The following is a 19,045-nucleotide window of genomic DNA, read 5'->3' on the forward strand; positions in this document are numbered from 1 at the left end:
TGTTACCAAAATATCAAAATAAGTTACCCATTTATGACACTGTTAACAGGAAATTAAAGTGAGATGAAATGCTATGATATATGAGAGATCTGTTTTCCTTTTCACTTACACTGGGGTGACAAAAGTCATTTGATAGCGATGGCTGTAGTATCGCGTACACAAGGTACAAAAAGGGCAGTGCATTGGCGGAGCTGTCTTTTCTACTTAGGAGATTTGTGTGAAAAGATTTCTGACTTGATTAAGGACGCACGATGGAAATTAAAGAGCCTTGATCGCGGATAGGTCATTGGAGCTGGACACATGGGACATTTAGGAAATCGTATGGGACTTAATCGAGATGTCAGTTCGTGTACAAAACGCTTTTGCAATTATGGCCGGCTATAAAGGCAACATGACTCAAAATTTCTCCAGGGGACTTCAAATGACTTGTTGAGTCCGTGTCTTGTCGAGTTGCTGCACTGTACCGGGAAAAAGTATGTACGACACGATATTAGGAGGTATTCCATGACTCAGCGTATTATACTATGAAATAACCTTAAGCACCCTTGCTGTGTCGTTCGAACAACACACCGCCAGGGCAAAAGCAACACAGGCGCAAAGATGTCAGCTGGTGCCAGTCTCATAGAGGCTCGCCAGTTGCGCGAGATCCATCGGCTCCATGAGCGGCGCTGAGGATGAAGATATCGACGTCGCCTCGACCAATTGCCGGCCGAGCCCAATCCACCAATGACCGGAAGACAGAAGAGCAACTCTCACTCACTTCAGTATAGATCATCGTCCAGGGCTGACTTAGACAGAGAACGTCGTTTGGTGAACTCTTAGAAGCCTGCAGATAGTTCTTTTAAATTGCATTTCCTATGTACTGCTAAGTTTACCTTACATTACATGCAGTTTTCCACACTTCATTAGTCGACAATTTACAAAGATAAGTAAACCTTTCTTACTCATTTGCGTGACTTCTTTACTAATTTCTTAGTGTGTTGTAGAATCTTCGTTCTTCTATCCTTTTACCTAATCCTGGTACATAACCGTGTAAGAGTGGAAGAGAGATTTTGTCTTAGTGATGTACTGCACCAGAAGCCGTTTCACGAACTCACAAACTCGGCCTACCGTTTCGACAGTGGCAACTCGGCCTCCACAGCAACAGCGACGAGGCTTTCACAAAACTGGCGACGAGGGTTTACAAAAACCCTAGGTTAAACAGTTCCACTCCAGTCCTCAGTTGGCAGAAATAGACAAAAATTGGAAGCCTTTACTCAGGTAGCATATTTGGCTCAGCACCCACTCGGCAACCTTTGAGGTCCTACAATACTGTAGCGAACGCGCAGGAAAAACTCCATTGTTGAACTTGAGCTGATAACATAGACAGCATCTATACGAACAAAAGCACACTGCTGACACATAAACCATGTGACACCTGTTGGGTAATATCATTTATCCTAGTATTACCAAGGCATTTTCCATAATGCACTTTGCTAAGCTTGGAGTACTTTGGGTGCGCCCCAAAAAAATTAAAGGAAGAACAAAATTCGTTAGTTGTTGTTGAATTATATTAACAACATACTTTTTAAAGAGATATTGATGTGTAAGTATGGTTAAGAACCTGAAAATATCTTGTAGCGCACTCTTACAAATGTCAACGTACCGTACTTTCGATAACGTGTGCGGCCGACTTTATGACCCACAAAAATTTTTCTAAAATCGTAAATTTCGTTCATTGTTGTTGACTTTTATTCTCGAAGTGCTCTTTAAAGAGATATTAATGTGCAAATAAGGCACTGGGAATTTAAGGAGATGGGACCTGGATAAACTGACTAAACCAGAGGTTGTACAGAGTTTCGGGGACAGCATAAGGGAACAATTGACAGGAATGGGAGAAAGAAATACAGTAGAAGAAGAGTGGGTAGCTCTGAGGGATGAAGTAGTGAAGGCAACAGAGGATCAAGTAGGTAAAAAGACGAAGGCTAGTAGAAATGCTTGGGTAACAGAAGAAACACTGAATTTAATCGATGAAAGGAGAAAATATAAAAATGCAGTAAATGAAGCAAGCAAAAAGAAATACAAACGTCTCAAAAATGAGATCGACAGGAAGTGCAAAATGGCTAAGCAGGCACGGCTAGAGGACAAATGTAAGGATGTTGAGGCTTATCTCACTATGAGTAATATAGATACTGCCTACAGGAAAATTAAAGAGACCTTTGGAGAAAAGAGAACCACCTGTATGAATATCAAGAGCTCAGATGGAAATGCAGTTCTAAGCGAAGAGGGGAAAGCAGAAAAGTGGAAGGAGTATATAGAGGGTGTATACAAGGGCGATGTACTTGAGGACAATATTATGGAAATGGAAGAGGATGTAGATGAAGATGAAATGGGAGATATGATACTGCGTGAAGAGTTTGACAGAGCACTGAAAGACCCGATTCGAAACAAGGCCCCGGGAGTAGACAACATTCCGTTAGAACTACTGACGGCCTTGGGAGAGCCAGTCCTGACAAAACTCTACCATCTAGTGAGCAAGATGTACGAGACAGGCGAAATACCCTCAGACTTCAAGAAGAATATAATAATTCCAATCCCAAAGAAAGAGGGTGTTGACAGATGTGAAAATTACGGAACTATCAGTTTAATAACTCACAGCTGCAAAATACTAACGCGAATTCTTTACAGACGAATGGAAAAACTGGTGGAAGCCGACCTCGGTGAAGATCAGTTTGGATTTCGTAGAAATGTTGGAGCACGTGAGGCAATACTGACCTTACGACTCATCTTAGAAGAAAGATTAAGGAAAGGCAAACCTACGTTTCTAGCATTTGTAGACTTAGAGAAAGCTTTCGACAATGTTGACTGGAATACTCTCTTTCAAATTCTAAAGGTGGCAGGGGTAAAATACAGGGAGCGAAAGGCTATTTATAATTTGTACAGAAATCAGATGGCATGAAAGGGAAGCAGCGGATGGGAAGGGAGTGAGACAGGGTTGTAGCCTGTCCCAGATGTTATTCAATCTGTATATTGAGCAAGCAATAAAGGAAACAAAAGAAAAATTTGGAGTAGGTATTAAAATTCATGGAGAAGAAATAAAAACTTTGAGGTTCTTCGATGACATTGTAATTCTGTCAGAGACAGCAACGGACTTGGAAGAGCAGTTGAACGGAATGGACAGTGTCTTGAAAGGAGGATATAAGATGAACATCAACTAAAGCAAAACGAGGATAATGAAATCGAGTCGAATTAAGTCGGGTGATGCTGAGGGAATTAGATTAGGAAAAGAGACACTTAAAGTAGTAAAGTAGATTTGCTATTTGGGGAGCAAAATAACTGATGATGGTCGAAGTAGAGAGGATATGAAATGTAGACTGGCAATGGCAAGGAAAGCGTTTCTGAAGAAGAGAAATTTCTTAACATCGAGTATAGATTTAAATGTCAGGAAGTCGTTTCTGAAAGTATTTGTATGGAGTGTAGCCATGAATGGAAGTGAAACGTGGACGATAAATAATTTGGACAAGAAGAGAATAGAAGCTTTCGAAATGTGGTGCTACAGAAGAATGTTGAAGATTACGTGGGTAGATCAGGTAACTAATGAGGAGGTATTGAATAGGATTGCGGAGAAGAGAAGTTTGTGACGCAACTTGACTAGAAGAAGGGATCGGTCGGTAGGACACGTCCTGAGGCATCAAGGGATCACAAATTTAGCATTGGAGGGCAGCGTGGAAGGTAAAAATCGTAGAGGGAGACCAAGAGATGAATACACTAAGCAGATTCAGAAGGATGTAGGTTGCAAAGTAGGTACTGGGAGATGAAGGAGCCTGCACAGGATAGATTAGCATGGTGAACTGCATCAAACCAGTCTCAGGACTGAAGACCACAACAACAACAACAAGGCACTGAATGTGGAAATATGAATTCGATATTCATTGGGGGATGTGATATTACTGCTGCGACTTAAAGTTTTGGGTTAAGTTTAAAAGAAAAATTAAAATTTGAGGCATGTATATAATCTGTTAGAAGAATTTATTAAAAATAATAAATACTGTTTTCAGAATTTTAAAATATAAGGTAACTGGCTAGATTATAATATTATCGAAAGGGTGGCGTAAAGTACCCCTCCCCCAGCCCCCTTTGATACTGCGAGGGATTATTTATGAGGCTACTTGGACGAAATAACGCTGTGATAACAGCAAAAAATTGGCTCTGAGCACTATGCGACTTAACTTCTGAGGTCATCAGTCGCCTAGAACTTAGAAGTAATTAAACCTAACTAATCTAAGGACATCACACGCATCCATGCCCGAGGCAGGATTCGAACCTGCGACCGTAGCGGTCGCTCGGCTCCAGACTGTAGCGCCTAAAACCGCATGGCCATTCCGGCCGGCGTGATAACAGCGTACGTTTATACTCTCGGGTCGAGGATAACGTTTCTTCTCGCAGCCAGAGTAGCTCCTGATTAATTCATTAATTCTCAACATGTTTTTTTTTTTCGTAGCGGGAGGATCAGTTTTTGGTCCCCTTATATACTTGCCCCCTGGGCGGGGACTTATCTCGCCATGCTCACGGTAGATCCACGCCCACTGACAGAGTAGTCAAGTGGCTTGTGTGTACACAAAACGATTTGCAGTGTAAGTAGGCTGTTTAAGTTTTCATGTTGGTAACGCCAGATAGCGTTCTGTATTAGAATCGCTGATTGCGCTGTGTGCAGTCTGTGAGTGGTTGGACTCGTTGTTGGAAGTTATTCGCCAGTGTAGTGTTGGGCAGTTGGATGTGAACAGCCCGTACCGTTGGGCTGTTCGAGGTGAGCCGCCAGGAGTGATGGATGTGGGGAGAGAAATCCCAGAGTTTTGAGATGTTAATATGACAGGACGATATATATATATATATATATATATATATATATATATATATATATATATATATATATATATATATATATATATATATATATATATATATATAATGACTTTTGAAAATTATTAACGTACATATATGGTTTGTTCTCTACCAAAATCTTTGATTTTCTAACTATATGCCTATCAGTAGTTAGTGCCTTCAGTAGTTAGAATCTGTTATTTAGCTGGCAGTATTGGTTCTCGCTGTACTGCAGGAGTTCAAGTGACGAAGATTTTTGTGAGATAAGTGAGTCATGAAGGGTATAGGTTATTGTTAGTCAGGGCCATTCTTTTGTATGGATTATTGAAAGTCAGACTGCGTTACGCTAAAAACTTGTGTGTCAGTTTAGAAATGATCAGAATAAGTAAAGAGAAAACAGGCTCACTACGTTCAGTTTCGAGCTGGAGTTTGAAAATCAAGTAACGTAGAAGTTTTTCCAGAGCAGTCATTCTTTACATTCAAAGGGGAAGTTTCAGCAGTACCACCAACCGGTAGGTTGCCTGTACTTCCTATGCACTACCAAATGGCTCGTCAGGCACACGTGCCTTGTGGAGCAATAGTGGAAGAGACTATCTGTTGAACTCTGGGCAGTTATACGAACACCGTTTCACTTAAAATACGGTCAGTTTTTGAGAGTAACAAGTCATATTTATTTAACCGAAATGGCGTTATTTGAAACATAGACTGACTGAGATGTACAGTGTCCATTTATTCACTGGGTGTACTGAAAAGTAATGCCTCCGAATTTTTTGATTCTGTTCTCAGTATTGATTATTACATGTAAAGTATGTTACTCCGTCGACTTAGGCGCTTCGCAGATGCAAACTGCAACCCTCTGACGCTAGAGGACTCCGAATTGTACACTACTGGCCATTAAAATTGCTACACCACGAAGATGACGTGCTACAGACGCGAAATTTAACCGACAGGAAGAAGATGCTGTGATATGCAAATGATTAGCTCTTCAGAGCATTCACACAAGGTTGGCGCCGGTGGCGACACCTACAACGTGCTGACATGAGGAAAGTTTCCAATCGATTTCTCATACACAAACAGCAGTTGACCGCCACTGCCTGGTGAAACGTTGTTGTGATGCCTCGTGTAAGGAGGAGAAATGCGTACCATCACGTTTCCGACATTGATAAAGGTCGGATTGTAGTTTATCGCGATTGCGGTTTATCGTATCGCGACATTACTGCTCACGTTGGTCGAAATCCAATGACTGTTAGCAGAATATGGAATCGGTAGGTTCAGGAGGGTAATACGGAACGCCACGCTGGATTCCAACGGCCTCCTATCACTAGCCGTCGAGATGACAGGCATCTTATCCGCGTGGCAGTAACCGATCGTGCAGCCACGTCTCGATCCCTAAGTCAACAGATGGGGACGTTTGCAAGACAACAACCATCTGCACGAACAGATCAACGACGTTTGCAGCATCATGGACTATCAGCTCGGAGACCATGGCTGCTGTTACCCTCGACGCTGCATCACAGACAGGAGCCCCTTTGATGGTGGACTCAACGACGAACCTGGGTGCACGAATGGCAAAACGTCATTTTTTCGGATGAATCCAGTATCATGATGGTCTCATCTGTGTTTGGGGACATCGCGGTGAACGCACATTGGAAGCGTGCATTCGTCATCGCCATACTGGCGTATCACCTGGCGTGATGGTATGGGGTGCCGTTGGTTACACGTCTCGTCAGCTCTTGTTCGCATTGACGGCACTCTGAATAGTGGACGTTACATTTCAGATGTGTTACGACCCGTGGCTCTACCCGTCATTCGATCCCTGAGAAACCCTACGTTTCAACAGGATAATGCACGACCGCATGTTGCAGGTCCTGTACCGGCCTTTCTGGATACAGAAAATGTTCGACTGCTGCCCTGGCCAGCACATTCTCCAGATCTCTCAACAATTGAAAACGTCTGGTTAATGGTGGCAGGGCAACTGGCTCGTCACAATACGCCAGTCACTACTCTTGATGAACTGTGGTATCGCGTTGAAGCTGCATGGGCAGCTGTACCTGTAGAAGCCATCCAAGCTCTGTTTGACTCAATGCCCAGGGGTATCAAGGCCGTTATTACGGTCAGAGGTGGTTGTTGTGGGTACTGATTTCTAAGGATCTATGCACCCAAATTGCGTGAAAATGTTATCACATGTCAGTTCTAGTATAATATATTTGTCCAATGAATACCCGTTTATCATGCGCATTTCTTCTTGGTGTAGCAATTTTAATGGCAACTAGTGTAGTATGTAAGACGGCAGTGTGTAATTGAACTATATCGGTGCGCGAGAAATAGCGTGCTGTAATCGAGTTTCGAATTCGAAGAATTCATCCACACATGGAGCACCCTCTCCTTCAGCTGGCAACGTCAGGCCACACACGAGCTCTGTGGCATCTGCAACAACCCGACGCTTTGGGTTCGCTGTTACCGATCACTACGCATGCAGTCTCGAGCTATCCCCATCTTATTTTCATCTGTTTCCGAAAATTAAGGAACATCTACGAGGTATTCGCTCGGATACTGACGAAGCGGTCCAAGCAGAGGCGACATTGTGGCTCCGTCAACAATGTCAAACATTCTACAGTTACGGTATCAACAAATAGGCCTCTCGTTGGACAAACTTTTTCCTCGCCAGTGTGTCTATGTTGGGAAACAAATATGTAGGCTTGAAGAATAAAGATGTTTTATTTAAAAAGTTTTCAGACATCTGTCATGAACAAATAATAGTTTTTAATAGTCCTTGAAAGTTCTTGGAAGGTTATTTAAATAGGCCAATAACACGAGTGCAGTCTATGTTAAAGTTTATAGGGCTCCAAAATTGGTATTCCGTCAATGTAAGTTTGTATTGTATTGTATTTTAACCGGTGACGTAGAAACGACGGAGAGGCTCCGTCCCTGTTGCAGCCGCAGTAGTCCACATCCCCACGACGACTACCGCAGTCTACTTCACCCCTCCGCCGCCCCACACCGAACCCAGGGTTATTGTGCTGTTCGACCCCCAGTGGAGCCCCTAGGGAACGTCTCACACCAGATGAGTGTAACCCCTATGTTTGCGTGGGAGAATAACGGTAGTGTACGCGTACGTGGAGAACGTGTTTGCGCAGCAGTCGCCGATATAGTGTAACTGAGGCAGGATGGGGGGAACCAGCCCGCATTCGCCGAGGCAGATGGTAAACCGTCTAAAACCATTCACAGACTGGCCGGTTCATCGGACCTCGACACAAATCCGCCAGGTGGATTCGTGCTGTGGACCAGTCGCTCCTTCCCGCCCGGAAAGCCGTGCGTTAGATCGCACGGCCAACCGGGCGGGCAGTGTAAGTTTAAAAAATGGTTCAAATGGCTCTGAGCACTACGGGACTCAACTGCTGTGGTCATCAGTCCCCTAGAACTTAGAACTACTTAAACCTAACTAACCTAAGGACATCACACACATCCATGCCCGAGGCAGGATTCGAACCTGAGACCGTAGCAGTCGCACGGTTCCGGACTGCGCGCCTAGAACCGCGAGAACACCGCTGCCGGCAGTGTAAGCTTAGTTTCGTACATTTGGGATAGACGAAGATTACACTCAGTCCATCTGAAATCATCAAGTACATTACTTACTATTCTGGATGAAACGATGAGGTGGCGACCTTGGAGAATGCTCTGCTTCTCCTCCAGCGTCTCGCTCTCAGTCTTGCTGCTGACGAAGCCTTCCTCCGGTGTCCATTTGGCTATGGGTCTGAAGCCTGTCGCAGACAGTTCCAGCACTTCCAGCGAGAACCCCACGCGGCGTCCTTCCGCGTCGAACACGATGTTGCCAGACAGGCCCTCGTGCCGCATCTGCGAGCAGGCACGCACGAGTGGAAACACCAAAGTGCATAGTCAGTGAACTGTATATGCAAGGTGATGCACTTATTGTATCACAGAAACTTATGGAAGGAAGACAAGGAGGATGTAGAAAGAGTATATACTGCCTGCAATGTAACTTTATCAAGCCTACCTACAAAAAATCGTACAAAATAATGTTGGAACTACTGTACATCAATGATGTGTAGCCGGCTGGAGCAACAGGTTTTAACATCGCCACTATTCCTGATATCGTCATGAATGAAGCAAGAACAGACCACGAAAACCCAAAAAAGAAAATTTTATTAGAAAAATAGAACTGAAATTCAGCGTTAATTGTAAGTAGTTGCCGAACACTATGATTATCGCTAACCATAACTGACCTACCGCAAGACAAGCAAGAGAATAGAATGAACATCTAGCTGAACCCGTTTCATAATTAGAGAAACAAGAACACTGTCAATTCAACGTATGTAATATGCCTATAATAAGCAGATGCTTTCATGCTAAGAGCAGAGTGCTACAGTTGGAGAGAAGATGTTTAGGACACGAAACGTAAGAGGGCAGATCAAGTGAAAACCTTAAAAGTATAATAAAAAATGCTATTTCACGTCATTGTTCTTTAAGTTGGAAGTACTTTTACTAATGATGTAAGAAATGTCCTACACGTGTCAGCATACCACAGACAAGCGAAACCCGGTCACAATACTCGTTCAAAAGGCTGCCATGCTTGTGACGTGCGCCAAGGAAGAATAGCGGTCTGCAATACGTTTTTTGAGCAGTGATTGGTGTGATACCTATTAAAATGCGTCGGCGAATCAAGGTGCTGCATAGTGATGTATATCTATCACTGCAGAAAGTGTATGAGTGTTGTAGAATGTTCGGAAATGGAAAAACGTATGGTAAGTTCTATGGGACCAAACTGCTGAGGTCATCGGTCCCTAGGCTTACACACTACTTAATCTAACTTAAACTAACTTACGCTAAGGACAACACACACAGTAATGCCCGAGGGAGGACTCGAACCACCCTGTCAAGGCGCCTCAGTCCGCACGGGTGCCCCGCGCGGCTGTTCGGAAATGGCGTGACTTCTGTGGCGGACGCTCAGCGCCCGGGTCAGCTGCACCGCGTTGTGACTCCAGAGTCTGGTGCAGCAACTGAAGCTATTGTGATGGAAAATCGCCGTGTGGCGGTGGCTGCAGCAGCAGAACTAAACATTAGTTACGGCTCAGCACATCTCAACCTTCGTGAAGTACTTAAGTTTCATGAAGTGTCTACAACATAAGTGGCATGGCAGGTCTCTGCAGAAATCAAAGAGCGATGGGTTGACGTTTGTGATGTACATCTGTGGCGTTTTGAAGCATGACTGCTTCCTCACGTGAACCGTCAGAGGAGACGGGACCTTTGTACACTAGCAAAAACTGGCTCTGAGCACTATGGGACTTAACTTCTAAGGTCATCAGTCCCCTAGAACTTAGAACTACTTAAACCTAAATAACCTAAGGACATCACACACATCCATGCCCGAGACAGGATTCGAACCTACGACCGTAGCGGTCTCGCGGTTCCACACTGTAACGCCTAGAACCACTCGGCCACACCGGCCGGCGTACACTAGCACCAACTCGATACAAAGAGAGCAAGCAAGCAAGTCATCAATACCCAAGAAAAGTTTCTTGTAATTATTGCAGTCAGTCCCGTTTCGTTTTTTTCTCCATTTTTTTTTTCTTTGTTACTCCACAACCGGTCTCGAACCACCTAGCGATTCATCATACGATGGCACACACTTATTAATTGTCTGGAGCAGTGTGGGAGCCGTGTAACTGCGGCAAGATGGATAAACGAAACATTTAAGCACTGATTGTGGCGAGAATTATTCACGTTATGAGATCGATTTTATTGATTTAGTTAGTGATTAGGAACCGTTGGTTGGATGTTGATGTACGCAACATTTTGGAAAACATGCGACCAACTGATACTAATCACTGTAAGTGAGCCGGCATCGGTGGCCGAGCGGTTCTAGGCGCTTCAGTCAGGAACCGCGCAAGTGCTACGGTCGCAGGTTCGAATCCCGCCTCGGGCATGGATGTGTGTGATGTCCTCAGGTTAGTTAGGTTTAAGTAGTTCTAAGTTCTAGGGGACTGATGACCACACATGTTAAGTCACATAGTACTCGACTCATTTTGAGCTGTAAAGCAACAATATCGATCTCGTGATGTCAATAATTCTCGCTACACTGAGTGCTTACATGTTTCGTTTGTACTTGTTGTCATAGCAACACTGCTGCAGACAATTAATAAATATGTACCATTGGGTGATGAATTGTTAGGAGGTTCGAAACCGGTAATTGAATAAAAAAATTGAAAAACAAAAGAAAAGGGGACTGGTTCCAGAAATTTCAAGAAGCCTTTATTCATCACAGTCGTAGTGTTCCTCATCCATAGTGGATAAAAATTTAAAACTCGAAAAGTTGTAGACACAGCCACTTGCAGGGAAGATATTTCGCGACTCTCTTCTGGGATGAACGAGGCGTTGTCTCGGAACACTACTGACTAGAGGACACACCATCACCAGTGCATAAAATTCAAATATCTTTAAAAAAAGAAAAAAAGCAGATGCAGCCACCAATAAGATGAGAACAACGTGGACTTCTCACTACAGACGCCATTTTGCAACATGAGAATGCTCGGCCTCATACTGCTCGTGCAACACTTGCAGCCATCGATGACCTGCACTCTCATACTTCCTCCATCGCAGCGAGGAATTACCACAAGTTTGGACTCAAGGAGGCGATGGGGGAAAGAAATTTCGTGTCATTGAAGAGGTGCAGCAAGTGGTTGTAACTTTACGCATATGTAGGCGAGCGACTTGGCCTCCTGGAGGAGATCTGAGGGGAGCAGGGTGCTAGCCGGACCATGACACATGGCAGGACCATATAGGTGGCCAGTACGGGTGAGTCCAGGTGCAAAGACGAGCAGCGTTGCTGAAAATGGGTAAATCCCAAAGCTAAGAATTTGGACGCCTTTTAATCACATTGTAAGGTGTCAGGCAAACCCAACACCTTCCATGAAAACCCTGACATGATAAGCAAATCCAGTATGTCACATAGCTTCGAATAAATCGTGACATTAAATTAACCAAAGTAATACAAGTAACGAGTGAGCAAATGGAATACCACAGACTAACACAAGAATGCCTAAATGCATGTCGTACCCTTCCACCGTGCGACCGACACAGTTCCGAGGGGAGAAACGAGAACAGAAGCCGAGAGCAGAACCGTGTTAAGCTAGAATGCCCTACGATAAGGGACGGACTGGACACCCATGTCGCCAGCTAACCATTAGGACGACACCACCCGCAAGTTTTAGCGTGAGACTTTTTCGCGTCTGTGTTACGTCAAGGAGCCCCCACCCCCCACCCCCAGCCCATGTTAAAAGCTAGAGCCCTCCAGAAAAACAGTATAGATCTTACGATAACACAAAAAGGACCACACTACCCTCAAGTTTTAGCGTGAGACTTTTTCGCGTGTCTGTTACATTTGGACCACCCCCCCCCCCCCCCCCAGCCCATGTTAAAAGATAGAGCCCTCCAGAAGAACAGTGTAGATCTTACGATAACGCTAAAAGGACCACACCAGCTGCGAGTTTTAACGTGAGACTTTTCCGCGTCTCTGTTACGTTGCAAACTTTAAAAACATTGCCCCAACACGAAAAGTATAACGTTTCTCATTGGATAGACAGAATTTATGTAGGCGGAGCTTAAGGTTAACATTGAGACCCCGACTGGTCAGATGAAAACTCAGTCAGATAGTTGTGGTTTTTTTTAACCAACTTCGGTAAATATGAGTAAGGAGAAAAGTGAGGAGAGTTGTTTCCGAGATGGCGAGGTGAGCGGAGCTGTGCTGCCCGCCGCCCTGACGCTGCCTAAACACCGACAACGTAATGAACGCACGCGATGCTGCATTTTTGAGCGCATAAGGCTTCACTCAGAACTGCAGAAGTCTCATCTGTTACACATCCTTTTTTTTGCGTAATACTAGTGTCGATCGTAAATTAAAGCTCATGGTGTTCACATTTGCCACTTGAAGTAAAACTCTGAAACGCGTTGATTTCTCTGTTATATAATTGTTGAGAAGCCACATAAGCCACTGTAATTTACGACAAGTTAGATAAGTTATTAAAGATCATTGAGGGTCACTGTAGACCATTTTGATAGTTTTTCTCTTTTGTGAAACTTAATTTAAACCTAGATTATAGATGTGATATGGCATAGGTCATCCTTCGATCCAATGTAGAACTTGGAAACCCATTCAGAGAATATTCGTTCACATTTTTGTTGAACGCAGTTGGTTTTTACCATCCTGTATTAAAACATTTCCTTTTATCAATAGTGCAATTTATAAACGATGTTTTGTGAGTAGAATAAAATTTCCAATGGTAGACGTAACTGCTTTTTCGACATTATTTTACCAGCTAACTAAAAATAGGAAAGCCTTGAACCCTTTCCACTAAATTTAGTTAGTATTAAGATTCTTTTACAGGGAGTGCAGTGGAGCTGACGCTGAAATCATTAAGTATTTGGTTATATCATCGCTAGTCTCACTGAACTCTTCTGAATTCTACATGTCATGTGTAGTCTGGCGTCTCCCTACCAGCAACAGGTCCCAGGTTCAAACTAGTCAATTCCCTAAAAAACACGCTCAGAGCATCGTTGCGCGAAAGTGGTGGGGAGACACGATATAGAACAAACTGACACCATCATGAATGTTTAGAACATGGCCTTCGTGCAGGAGATGCACCAACAATAGCGGTGTGTCAGACACGTTGAAAGATGACTTCTTGCAGCTCCTTGAGAATCTATAATAATCTACAGTCATGTGTTAAAGAAAATCTGAATATATTTGCGATCTCATAAAAATGAGGCACATCCAATGAAACAATACTATTTTCAATATCTTTAAAAATACAGAAGTTAATGTTTTACAACGAATAAACGTTTTCGCAATGAACCTCTGTATTAATAACTTTTAAACGCTGCATGCGATTTCAACACACAGTGTCTCAGATGATAGCATTACTTGATAGCTGTCATCCCCCAAAGCCACTCATCTCTTTCCGTTTTATTTACTGATTTATGATATGTTTAACATCTTGTTATTATGCAAATGTTAATCAGAACACCGTATCCTCCATAATTACATAGCAAAATAATACATCGTGAATAGCTCATACTTTGTCATACTTGTGTATTTACTTAAGGAAACGTTTACTATTTAGCAAGTAATTCTATTTAAACATTAATTACAATTGATAATACAAAGTCATAGTAATTTACTAAGTAGTCAGTTGCATGTGTTATCTGACGTCACCTTTGTAAAAGAGTGTAAAAAGACGTTTCTGAAAAGCTATTTTATTTATAGTCAAACCTTTGTTTATATTTATTGTGAATGGTATGAGTAAGACCAAATGTTATAACATTTCTTTACTTAAATATTGTTGTAATATACAGGGTGGGGCAAATAAAAGTGGCCTGGACCATTTGTCGCTGCATTAACAGAGGAGAAAAAGACTTACAATTACTCTCAACAGGATGGAGCAACTGCCAATACAGTCAGCAGAACCTTGGAGCACATTTACACAGTCTTCACGTCTGACAAAGTTGTTAGCAGAGATCAGTCTGATCGCAGCCCTAGCTGGCCAGTCAGGTCACGTGATCTGTCAGTGTGCGATTACTCTGTGTGGGGAACCCCCAAGTGTGAGGTGTATCACAACAATCCTCATAGCCTTCAAGAACTGCAGCAGAACATTTCCGATGAGACTGTAGCAACTGTAGCTGTCCAGCTTCGATCCGCTTTCGGCAACTTGTTGACCTGAGCCCAAAATTACCAAGAGATGAATGATGGTCGCTTTCAACATCTGCTACACTCAGGTTAGTACTGCATTTACGTTCCTCTGCTGTGTGTCTTTGTACCCTGGAGCTCTGTCCCCTAGCCACTTTTATTTGCCCCACACTGAGTTACTTTAGTCTGGAGCGCCTAGAGCTTAAAAAGATGTATTTTTGGCGGGGACATCGTTCAGCCAATGGAAATCCATACAGTATTGGAACACTATGGGAGTCAAGTGGAGACTGGGACTTTATGAATAAAAAGTTCAAGGGAGAGATTCTTGGCACTCTAACGTTTGTTCTTGAAGGAGGTAGACCTGCCTGTGTTAAGAAGAGGTGTTCGACTGGGTAAGTGATTAATGCTGGGCAGTGAACGGCCACCACCATAGCTTAACTTCTGAAGGAACTGTTGTTTTTAAAGGTTTGAATGAGCCCAAGTGTAGGACTACCTTTTTCCACTTGTATTACGAATTTAGGATAGACAGAGTGTGAGTTACTGTTCTTTGTATCACATATGTTAATTTGTGAATCATCATGTTGAACTCTGAATGTTTTTGAGCAGTAGAATATTTCATGTATTGTAATCACGGAACGGTCTCAGTTTCCTTGTATCTTTAATGACTATTTAGGTTGTGGATTTTATTACCGGTCTCGTACCGCTCTCAACGAAACTTACTGAATTTGATAAGATTATTTCCTTTCTGTATGTTAACTGAATATCGTAGGATCCCTTTCCATATATTTGACATGTCATTTCTTGAATAAACATTATTCACCATAATTCCCTATCGTCTACATCGATTCACGAGACTACAATGGGACGCTAGTTATTAAATTATTCAACTTTGTGTTTGTGTGTATTTTATTAACTCGCAATTTTAACTAAAGCATAAAATATTTGACTACACAATCACATCTACAAGTTACTATTTTCAGCGAATTAACTGTGAGGCATGAAAGTAGACATGCACAGCTTGACCCTATAACTACATCAAGCTATTATTTTTAAACAGAGCAATGCACAGCCCATGTACCTAAAGTATGAGTAGCGGCAGGTAAAGACGAAACTTGTTTGCTCATAGGGGGTGCTGTTCGGGAGAGCAACTACACTAACAGTAATCCTTAAATTGCTGTGCACACGACCAAAAGAATTTTTTTTTTCAGAGAAATTTGTACACTTCCTGTGCACTGGAGGAATTGTGTTGAATGACAGGAAGCCTATGTCGAAAAATAACATACTTGTGTTCCACTTTTGTTCAACAAAAAATTTAAAAGATTAAAGGTTTTCGTTTGGCTGCCCGTCGTACATTACTCATGCAATGAAAAAAGGAATGTGACGTGATAGTTGTCTAAAGCACTATTCCTGATGTAAACTATTTTAGGTGTAAAAGGAAGATAACGTACAATACAGCTTCATTCTCACCACAATGTGTGAAGAGGGAACAGTGATTATTTTGTATTGTTACCTGATGGCATCGCTGGTATATTGATCATATTCTTACACGATATACTCCAAAAACTCACACCCGAAAGTAATAAAAAGAGCACTTCCACGAGATACGATTAGTTTCATTCATTGCACTATTAGCACAGTTCACAACATCCTGTGGCACCAGAAAGTCTTCTATGGAAATGTTGTTCAGCTGATGGACACTACTCTTACGGTTGTCTTTTATAGCGTGAAAAAGTAAGGAAAAATAGAAAAGTAATGATAAATATCGTGAATAAAGAAATTTCTTTATTTGGTTACCTATTTCTGAAACAGAAACTGATGATTCGTTCTTAGTGTTTCAAATGGGGAACACTGCATCAAAAGCGAAAATTAATAAACATTTAATGTTAAGGGAAAGCTGTCAAAAACTTTCTGACTATGGGGAGAAAAAGTGTTATAAAACACACTCAAATTTTACTATGTTCTTAGCATATTCGGGGCTGATAAGAATTGATACTGTGGTGCCTCCTTGCCTGGAGCTGTCACAGACGGTGGTGTAAGTCCAGGTGGGTAGAGCTCTACGTCTTAGGCGAGCACTGCGACTTTGGCCGCAGTGGTGCGCTTTGATATGGCTCTTAGCGGGCTACTGCAGACGGGCTGTGGCGTACTTATCGAGAGGTCTGGTGACCATGAACTTCACGACTGCCGAAAGGGAGCACTCCTTGTTAAGGTTAATAAGGGCGGTGGTATGGGGGCGTGTCAGAAAGCCAATTCAATCTTGCTGTTTTTTAAAATAAAAACCCATCCAAACTTACACCTCTGAGTGAATAGTAGCTTGAGTCAAAAACATATCAAGTAGGTCAACGGATAGGCACGGAGATACAAAAACATTCTTTGTCCCTGACGTCATAGTGCCAGTGTTCCGAAACTCAGGCTCTCATGACATAGAGCCTGTCCCAGTATGGCCTGTTCGCCGTGGTCGATTGCCATCTTGTATTCTAGGTCACCAACTTGGGTTTCTGACGTCATAGTAGAGCCATGCTATTTTCTCAAGATAATGGGACAGAATGTCAGGATTCCACACTTTTGTAAAGAGCCCGACGAGTATGAGCTGTATTTTGACACAGTCGCCTTGATCGATCGCTGTCTTTCATTATTAGTCATCCATCTTGGGTTCTGACGTCACTGTTAAGCTGGTCCTCGTATTCCAAGTTCAAAATGATTCAAATAGCTCTGAGCACTATGGGGATTAACTTCTGAGGTCATCAGTCCCATAGAACTTAGAATTACTTAAACCTAACTAACCTAATAACATCACACAAATCCATGCCCGAGGCAGGATTCGAACCTGCGACCGTAGCAGCAGCGCGGTTCCGGACTGAAGCGCCTAGAACCGCTCGGCCACAGCGGCCGGCCTCACCGATAACATCATCGTCGTCACCATCAATACACAGAACTGTCCTTGTTATACCTCTTTCAGTCTCATGGTGGACAGCTGCCATCATGTTTCGCTTCATATACTTACATGAACACAGTAATTAACTAATTTTCATCAGTTTAACTAATCTTCATCAGATTCACTAGCTGATCAATAATGCTTTACCTTTCATTTTTTTTACATTTCATTTTTTTATGTTAACTATTGAATTCGAGTTTCGGAAATTTGTGGTAAAACCGAGACGACATTATTATGTCTTCTCTGTACAGGTTAACAAAAGTCTAGACTTCTCCATCGTTTACATCGTTTATAAGTGGGCTTTGTCAAGGATCCACCGCAATTTTGTACTTACTCATAGCTGTTATACTTCTCTATAACCTTGGGTATAGCTTTTCCTGAAGACACCTTTTCTCTGTAATGAGGTCCACTGTCTTTGTAGCGAGAAGTCAACGTTATAACATAGTTGCATTGGTATTCGTGAACTTTACTGCGTGTCCGTCATAGAACAACACACTGCACCAGCGTTAATGACAAAACGTTTATTTATCAACTCGGCCCAGAACCACACCACAGGAAAAGGCTGCAACTACGTACACCTCTGTCTATGAAAATTGCGGCACCAAGAAGGAGACATATGATTACACTGAAATTCATTCCACTGATTAGGGACAAGACAATAGTCCGCAACTCGTGGTCGTGCGGTAGCGTTCTCGCTTCCCACGCTCGGGTTCCCGGGTTCGATTCCCGGCGGGGTCAGGGATTTTCTCTGCCTCGTGATGACTGGGTGTTGTGTGACGTCCTTAGGTTAGTTAGGTTTAAGTAGTTCTGAGTTCTAAGGGACTGATGACCAAAGATGTTAAGTCCCATACTGCTCAGAGCCATTTGAACAAGACAATAAACAAATGATTAGAGTTACGGAACTGTACATGCACTTTCACCGTGAGAATTCAGTACGGTGTGAAGCGGTACCATGCTGCAATCAGAGGCTCTGCACGTTGTGGCATGGAATAAAAGAGAACCTGGATATGCGGCTGGGGAACACATTACCACTGTATAGGAGCGGCCAGAAGCACTGACAGTGGTTGCACGCTGACGAAGACGAAACAATTCTCATCAGATCATATGAAAGGTGGCTACACTGAGTCACAGAGCCAGAGATTGCGCCAAAGAGTGTTATTCAGCCGCCTCCACTGGCAGTGCTTGTTGAGAAGTTGCTGCGGGCAGTGGTAGTTCTGAGGTAGGCGTGATCAGTGCTTGTTGAGACGTTGTCGATAGAGTACTAGTTGTGAGCATGTCGTGTGCAGTTGTTCTGTTGGGAAAGACACCATATGTTATTCGATTGGGGATGTTGTAATGATCAAAGTGTATTTTTCGTCAATATATATGAAGGTAAAGAAAATTTTTTATTTTAGATGTCCTAAATAACAATACCTCTTGGTCACAGGTGCAGTCAACAAAGCATCTGGCTCGTGTTCTTGTATTAGACTGTAATTCTGGTTTCTATGTGGAATCATAGTATTTCTGTTTTTTTTTTTTTAATTACTAAATTGTAAATGGCGTTTAAAGCATCT

General features: G+C 42.8%; 1 protein-coding gene across 1 annotated transcript in view; it reads right to left on the reverse strand.

Moving 5' to 3' along the window:
• LOC126324303 (glutamate receptor ionotropic, kainate 2-like) overlaps positions 1–19,045 on the reverse strand; it is a 206,047-nt gene that overhangs the window by 82,518 nt on the left and 104,484 nt on the right. Inside the window, exon 9 of the mRNA XM_049994948.1 lies at positions 8,497–8,715. Coding sequence (XP_049850905.1) covers positions 8,497–8,715 — 219 coding nt within the window. The remainder of the gene's footprint in view (positions 1–8,496; positions 8,716–19,045) is intronic.

This window comes from Schistocerca gregaria, chromosome 2, assembly GCF_023897955.1.
Source record: "Schistocerca gregaria isolate iqSchGreg1 chromosome 2, iqSchGreg1.2, whole genome shotgun sequence".
In the NCBI taxonomy this organism is placed as follows: domain Eukaryota; kingdom Metazoa; phylum Arthropoda; class Insecta; order Orthoptera; family Acrididae; genus Schistocerca; species Schistocerca gregaria.